Source organism: Ceratina calcarata, unplaced genomic scaffold (assembly GCF_001652005.2).
Source record: "Ceratina calcarata isolate Rehan_Ccalc_2016 unplaced genomic scaffold, ASM165200v1 scaffold7.2, whole genome shotgun sequence".
Taxonomy (NCBI): domain Eukaryota; kingdom Metazoa; phylum Arthropoda; class Insecta; order Hymenoptera; family Apidae; genus Ceratina; species Ceratina calcarata.
The window spans coordinates 425,577-433,594 of record NW_017178268.1 but is presented as its reverse complement, the minus strand read 5'-3'; the positions used below and the strand labels follow the sequence as shown (position 1 = coordinate 433,594).

The 8,018-nt window shown below is 45.6% G+C and overlaps 1 protein-coding gene across 5 annotated transcripts in view; it reads left to right on the top strand.

Moving 5' to 3' along the window:
• Positions 1–8,012, top strand: part of LOC108630136 (transcriptional regulator ovo) — a 23,351-nt gene extending 15,339 nt beyond the window's left edge. The window contains exons 2-10 of one of the 5 annotated variants that reach the window (XM_026817810.1): positions 1,649–2,061; positions 2,402–2,882; positions 3,296–3,845; positions 4,081–4,334; positions 4,505–4,734; positions 5,023–5,160; positions 5,385–5,684; positions 5,949–6,107; positions 6,430–8,012. In XM_026817810.1, coding sequence (XP_026673611.1) covers positions 1,649–2,061; positions 2,402–2,882; positions 3,296–3,845; positions 4,081–4,334; positions 4,505–4,734; positions 5,023–5,160; positions 5,385–5,684; positions 5,949–6,107; positions 6,430–6,555 — 2,651 coding nt within the window. In that variant the 3' untranslated portion in view covers positions 6,556–8,012. Of the gene's footprint in view, positions 1–1,648; positions 2,062–2,401; positions 2,883–3,295; positions 3,846–4,050; positions 4,335–4,504; positions 4,735–5,022; positions 5,161–5,384; positions 5,685–5,948; positions 6,125–6,429 lie in introns of all 5 variants that reach the window. The other 4 variants (XM_026817808.1, XM_026817809.1, XM_018033203.2 and 1 more) reach the window with 4 other exon arrangements.
• Positions 8,013–8,018: the final 6 nt, after the last annotated feature.

Genomic DNA, 8,018 nt, shown 5'->3' with positions numbered 1-8,018 from the left:
TTTTTAATTATAGGAAATGCGTTTTTTTAAAGTACATAAACTTTTGGGATTGACTGTATAGCCAATACATCCTTAATCAACAGATAGAGGAGACTTTTATTCGTCTGTGTTACAACACACGCTTACACTAACAATTAGTATAAATCTGGATTCTTTGAAGCTCGTCGATTTGGTTAAAACCGAAAAGCGGAAAAGGCTTTCCCGTGGCACGTGCAAAAACCGGCGTCCTCGCGGTCGATTTCCTGATTTCCGCTCGAGCGGCTTCGACACGACGTCCTCGTGCTCCATTCGCGAAACCGAGTCGATGTCAAAGTCAAGAGAGCGCGGGAGAATGGGGAGAGTGGGCCCCGATGTAATGGGAGAGAATTGCAAGTCGCACGATCAAACGACTCCGAACCACGTGTAATTGGCTCGGCCTTGCCAGGATCGCTCCACGTGTCTCCGACAAACATTTTTTATTGCAAAGGAAATTAAATCTGAACTCAGTTTACCTTTAAGAACTAATAATGTATAGAATGTATTATACTTTTAATGTTTTGTAAATATCTACAGGTTACACTCTTACGTTTAACGAGCAATTTTTAGTACAAATGAGATTTTTCTATAAAAGAACTGCGAGAACAAAGTGAGACGTGAAGGTTTCACTTGTTCCTAGTAGGATGTCGCTGTTTTATATCTGACCCTATAAAATGGAATATTATATGCGTTCAGAACGAGGTGTAGAATGTGGAAACGCCAACTATAAAATAGGATACCTATATAGATTCAGATAAAAGTGGCGAAATTGTGTTTGAACAAAGGTACTGCGATTACCATATGACTTTACAACTGACGTTGGGAATAATATCACGATATTATGTTTTCCTAGTTGCTTTGATATTTGAACTATTCAAGATATTCGATACAAGCGATTTTTTAATTCTATTTTTTACAATGAATGTTTCTTTTATGCAAAATAAGACTTATGATATCAATTTGAAGAATAATATTTGGATAGATTCAATACTAAATCTACCATGCGAATCACCGTCTTTAAATTCTTCTACAAGAAATAAGAAGAAAATGAAATTTGTGTTTCCACATACAAAAACTGTCAGACGTAGTGTTAATCATTCTGTTCCGGATATTCTATACATGCGTCGCACATGTTTTATATTTTGTGCACATTGAATTTTTTGATATGCCTGTTGAAACTGTGATTAAAATTTGAACGGTTTGATTTGGAATGAAGGACGAATTACGAGACGGTGCGTGAAGGACGCGTGGAAAGAGCGTGGCATACGGTACCTACGAACCCTCCCAAGGTTGCTCGTAAATTCAGCTATCCTGCCTCCACGAGGAGAACCCATATTGTAACCGTTCTCTCATTACGTATTCCAGACGCGTGGGGCATTGAAATTTCGTCGCCAGCCGAGCCGAACTAAATTTGCGAATTTTAATTCCCCATACACATGCCTCGCGTGCGAGTGCCTCGATTTTTTATGACGTGTTTAACAAATCGTTCACGTGAAAAGATTCGTACTTCGCTTCCTGTTAATGGCAATGAACAATTATCCAACGATTTCAATTGCATCCGTAGACTTATGCTAAATAATTATGAAATGAGACAAATAAATTTTATTCAAATAAATTCGAATTTGTTGTGCAGATCGGGACAAACCAGATGACGATCGAGCAACAACGCCGGAATCCGTCCGCAGCACTAGTCCAGCGCCTTCGCCACCCCCGCAGTGGCAATCGGCGAACATACCTAGTGGCTCGCTACCACGACGGTTCATCTCGAGCATCCTCGGCGGCGACGTTCCATACGGAAGTAGAGGGCATGTCCTGACCAGGGCAGAACGCAAGGAGTATAGTAATCCGCCGATCGCGCCTTCCTCAAACGACGCTCAGTTCCTTACGAAAACAGAGAAGCTGGTGCTACCGAGACCCAGTACACCTCCAAAAACGCCGCGGGCCGAACCACCGACCAGGGTTTCGGTTATCCAAAGGGTTCCCAGCCAATCGTCCTCCAGGAGGGAGGATAAGATCGAGGTGCCACAGACTCAGGAACCGGAACAGGTAACCTTATCCTCATCCACGTGTTACACCTTTTTTCGACTCTTAAAGTGAGTCATTTTCTTCGTACTTTGACTATATATTCAAGTAACTGTTTTAATGTGTTTAAAAAATCATAATCTAATTTTGTAAATCCTAGTAATGATTTTGGAAATTCTTAGTATAGACGTTCACTTGACTTGAGAATTTTAATAGAGGCACCTTAACTAGTCTAACAACTAAGTGGAGTATGTCCTTCGTAAAAGCAACAATGAGGAGAATTTCATGAATAGAGATGGAGAAACGGGAATAAATTGCATACCGGTCGTGAAATCCTCTGACGTTGATCTTGTTATCTTCGCAGGAACAACCGATCGATTACGCGGTGCCGAAGAGAAAGGAAGAGGACGAGGAGCGAGGCCGCGAAGGCGCGAAAGTATCGCGAGCAATCGGAAACTCGATCGCCAGGCCTCTGTTGGCCATGAGACTGTCCGGTCCGCAAGTGGTCCACGCGGCCGCCGGACACGGGAGATCCTCCAGTTCCGGAAACAACGGCGGCTCGGGCTCTGGTTCTAGCGGCGGGTCCAGCGGCTCGGCAGGCTCCTCGTCGTCGGGCTCCGGCGGAAGCGGCAGCTACTGCGGAGGCGGTCCGGTCACGGGAGGAAGCGGCGGCGGCGGTGCTGTGGGCGGAGGTGCCGGAGGTGGCATGAATCCTGGAGGAAACGGAGGCCGTGGAAACTATGGCCCGAGCTCGCCGCCCACCGGCTCCCTACCGCCCTTCTACGAGTCGCTCAAGGGCGGGAACAACCTAGCCAACTTTGCCAATCAGTACAACAGCACTCAAGGTATGTACGATTCTCTTATTAATTAATACTACTTATTCCATTGATTCGATGTACGATTCCACTGAATATACAGTTTGGCTACTTGCGGGAAAAATTGTGAAAGTTGACTACTAATTAAAATAAGTCAAAAATAAAAAATAAAGGAATTACTAAAATCTGAAGCTCCATTTCTTATTTGTATATATCTGTATATGATAATTAAACTACGGATCCTTATGTAAAATAAATCATTTGTACTGTAAACGTAGAAAATAAAATCTAAATAAGAATTTGTCTTGTGTTTTAAAAATCATCATCTCAATTTGGACAGTGTCATTGAACATTAAAATTTTACACGATCAAGTAGTCTATGTACCGCCGGAATATTGGGAAGTTCAACGAGCTACAATAAGTGGACGAACGAATCATTTCAGGAAACGGGTACCTGGCACCGTCGCCGACGGTTGGAATGGAGTGCGACACTGGCCAGCAGGATGTAAATTCACAGCATTCCCAGTACAACGCCCAAGAGGGCAAGCAGTATTCTCTACTGCAAAACGTTTGCGCGTCCTACGGTTTAAATCTGAAAGAGGAGGAAGATCTAACACAGTACAAGATCCAGGCGAACGACCTGCTGTCCGGGCAGTACGGCGCATACGACATGACGGACACAGGGATGATGGTGGACATGGTGACGGGCGCCGTAGTGGATCCCCTTCAGTTCACCGCCACGCTGACTTTCAGCTCGCCTTCGGATCACAATGCTCTGCTGGAGAGCTTAAGCGACGCCGCGGATCTGTTCTTGCCGAGGCTACCAGCGGAAGACGGCGGTAACGATCTCCTGGAGGAATCGTTGCACTCGCCAGCTTCGGCTGGGAGTGGTATCGGGCAGGACGGCGGCCAAATGACTACTCCCGTCGAACCGAGCGTTGATCCCTTTCCCGAGCACAGCATGGCCTTGACCAGAGGATTCGATACGTCGAGGTAAGTCGCAATCGAAATACCGTGAGTTGCTATCGATGTTCGCACGCGATACGCCGTTTACACTTTACGGATCGTGATTCTTTCGAGCGAAGACTGAGCGAAAGATCGACGTGTTCCCTCGGTGACGGTGATATACGAATCGCAAGATATCGAAAGTCGCTCGCCGATCGTGAAGTACTGTGAATAAACAATGGTCTCTGTTCAGGCACTACACGGCAGCTCCTCAACATTTCAGCACCTCGAAACTAGGACTGAATTATGCCACCGGCGAGACGACCTATCAGTCGGTCTCCAAGGAGCGCCAGGATATGGCACTCCATATTAACCAGAACCACCAACACCAGTCTGAGCCGCAGCTGCAGCAGTTGCAGATACAGGTGCAAATGCAGCAGCAGCAGCAGCAGCAGCAACAGCAACAGAATACGGCCACTTCGCCACACCAGCAGCATCAAGGACTCCTCAGTCCCGGATTAAGTTTCACCGGTAGTGGTTAGTGTTTATTACTCCTTCCGTTTCATCCTTTATGAAACAACTTGTACAAATGCTATTTAATTGATAAGTCCAGCTCGGCTTTTTGACTTCATACGTTTGTTTGAAACGTCAAAGAGTCGGCTATGGGAGATTCGACTTAGTCTGAAATATGCACTTGTCGTTTCAAGGTTTGGAACTAGATTCAGGTAGCAGCGTGGGCGGAAGTCTGCCAAGCCCGGGTGCAGCGAGCTGCTCGTTGGACGCGGCGTCGACCAGCACGTCACCGTCCTGTGCCCTAATGGAACACGCGCCCAGTCCTGCTGCCACGGTCACCTCGGGTTCGGTGAACGGTGTCCAGCCGACAGGTCCGGTCGGTGAACCTCCGCTGACGCAACGGGTCGGTGTACTTCAGCAAAGGGTAAGCACCCGAGATTGATCCAGGCAAAAGCATACTTAACTTCGTTCTCGCGATTCGATAAATCTATATGGCACTGTTGACCAAATTCGTTTTCTTGTAACTCCGTATTCTTGTTACATCAGGTTCTCAGATTATTTTAATACTGCCATATAGTCATTGAAGAAGTTACAAATCATTTACGCGGTCACACAATTATGCAATGCCAATCAAATTGAGTGCTTCATCCAGTATCACCGATTTTACTATCCAAGTTTCTCGATGAATTTTAACCGTGTATTATCGTTACAGTTGGGATTACCCGGTGACTGCCAACTAGAATTTGTGAACGGCGGTCACGGAATTAAAAATCCCTTGGCGATCGAGGGTCAGAGACAGGCAGCGGCCAATAGGGAGGAAGAGAGGGCTGCCCGACCTCCACCCGGCAAGGTGAACCTCATTCTTCAAAGTTGTTCCTCTATCACATGTCGCATATTTTATTGGCAATTAGCATTCCTCGAACTTTAGTACTTCTCCTACACGCCTAGATCCCAGTTCCTGATTAAATTTCCAGTTACCTGTTACATATTTTATGCGCGCTGTTCTGCATACCCGTAATAGACGCTTCGAGAAACGTTTTGTAAACGAATCCAATTTCTTTTGCCTGTTCTCAGGACGATGATCCGAACCGTTTCACTTGCCGCGTGTGCAGTAAGAACTTCAGCCTGCAGCGGTTGTTGAACCGTCACATGAAATGTCACAGCGACGTGAAACGTTATCTCTGCACGTTCTGCGGCAAGGGTTTCAACGACACGTTTGACCTGAAGAGGCACACCAGGACGCACACAGGCGTCCGGCCATACAAATGTAATCTGTGTGAGAAGAGTTTCACGCAGAGGTGCTCGTTGGAAAGTCACTGCCTCAAGGTGCACGGTGTTCAGCACCAATACGCGTACAAGGAGCGGCGCACAAAGGTAGGAAACAAAACAATTTACAGTAATCTAGCGAAAATATTTTAAACAAAAACTGCAGACTGTCATCTAATAAAATTGTCTGAGTAATCGTCATGAGTATCAAACTAATTCCTCAGTATGTATAGAGAGAAGAAGAATAAATATAAATAAAATTCGAGTATTTCGGAGAATCGGTAGTGATGGCTCCATATATCCGGACCATATAACCGTTTTACGAATTATCGAGCAACAAATTAAATCAGTGGTTTCTGTCTGTTTACTTAGGTATACGTATGCGAAGAATGTGGTCACACGACGCAGGAGCCGGAAGTTCATTACCTTCATCTGAAAGACAAGCATCCGTACAGCCCGGCCTTGTTAAAGTTCTACGATAAGCGACACTTCAAGTTCACCAACAGCAATTTCGCCAACATGTTGCTCCAGGTGCGCACGTAGACTCCGTACGTAGACAGAGTACAGTACAGTATGACCGCTTAGGATGCCGTCATAAAAATTAGAAAAGAAACGCCGCGTCTTTTGGTTCCTCGAAAACGGAATACAAAGAGAGTAAATAGCGAAGTCAGGGGCACAATAGGAACTGGGGAGGGGCGGGAATATACACAAAACGAGAAGAGAAACGAAATAGAAAAAGACAATAAACTTAGAGAGAATGCGATGTGTAGTGTACGAAGAGGAAAAAAAAGAGCGAGCAAAGAATTGCAGATGTCCAGAACACGAAATTGTTCTTGGTCATGTAACTCTTCAGGGTGGCCTGTTGCAACGGGACTCGCGGAATACGGACAGCTGCGTAAAGACGGCCTCGAAGTGCCTTGAAGCGCCTCTCCAACGCGCCACGACATTGTTGCATCTGGGTCGGGCTTCCAGCTTTTGACGGTGAACACGGGAAAAGGAGACCGACGGGAACGGGGGCGAAGGCAGAATAACGGACGCTCCGATTTGTTAGCCACTCGACAACGGAGCAGCGAACGGATCCCGGAAGTAAACGTCGCGCGAAAAGTACCTGCAGGTGGCTCCTATTTTTTGTTTTTAGCGGTGGCACACGACAACGGCGTTGAGGGCCGATGACGATCGGGGAACTAATGATCCTGCGAATTCCTGCGATATCCCAGAGAAGGCTGTTACTAAAAATGTGGAACGCGGGAGGGTACCACGTTTTTAATAACACCCTACGTGCTCGTATACACAGTATTCGTCTCATGTTTGGGCACGCGATCTTTTACGCGTTTCTTCTCTTTTTGTATACGTACTTATATAATATCATGTATATTTGTAGAATATTGCTATGTATAGATTATGTATGAGAATCAGGAGTGCGTTTTACACCCGAAAACTCGGATCGAACGTTTCAGGTATGACCACCACTTCTCGTCGACAGGAGTCACTGACGCGAGATGGGACAGTGCGGTTTTTATATTTCGAACGAGCTCTTTTATTCATGCGATGCACGGCTAGTTACGTTGCTTTCCGACTTAGAGGGTGAGAAATTTCGTAGAAATATCTGACGCACACGCATCGTGTTTCAGATAATTCACGGAATTTCGCTACGAGACAACGATAGGTCCAGCGGTATAGACGTTATCGTGTCTCGAAGTATAGTAATCGTTCTTATTTCCGATCGTTGCGTTCCTCGTTTTGACTGACGCGTTCGAGGACAAACGCTGCGAGATAATCTTCTTTTACTTTTTATTAATAGATGCAATATCGAGCGGTACGCACCTTGGGAAATCTGTGATATAATAAGACACGATTCTATGTACTTACTCACTCCTCCACGCACACGATTTCGCTTCTTGCACCTTGGTTCTTTCGCGGGGTATGCACAAACCGACGGAGTGAGATTACACGACATACACATTCACACATACCCTTCCACACGGCGTATCAGGCTTCAAATTTGATTCTTCTATCAGGGGTAAAGAAACTAGAGCCGTGCGTTCACACTCAAACACAATGGGGTTTCGTGCAATTCTACGGTGGTAGGACAATACGTTAATTCGGGACGGTGCACGCGACTACACGTAACAGATCGCGTGCGAATCAATTTTCAGTGATGACTCCAACGTAGTCGGAGTCGACGATTTCGCGAGCATGCTGAATCCCCGTTTAATGCAACGTCTCGGAATGTACATTTAGGTGCACGTTATTTTAAACGATTAAGCCTCTGATGAAATCGCGAACAGTGTAAATAGTATTCTTCTAGACACTTTGATAGAGATTTCTGTACGACCTTCTAGTATATAGCAATATGAATGTTTGGTAAATTTTGTACATAGTAAACGTTAGTCGGGTTGCACGAGACGACACAGAGTCTTAATACTAGATTATATTTGGTAC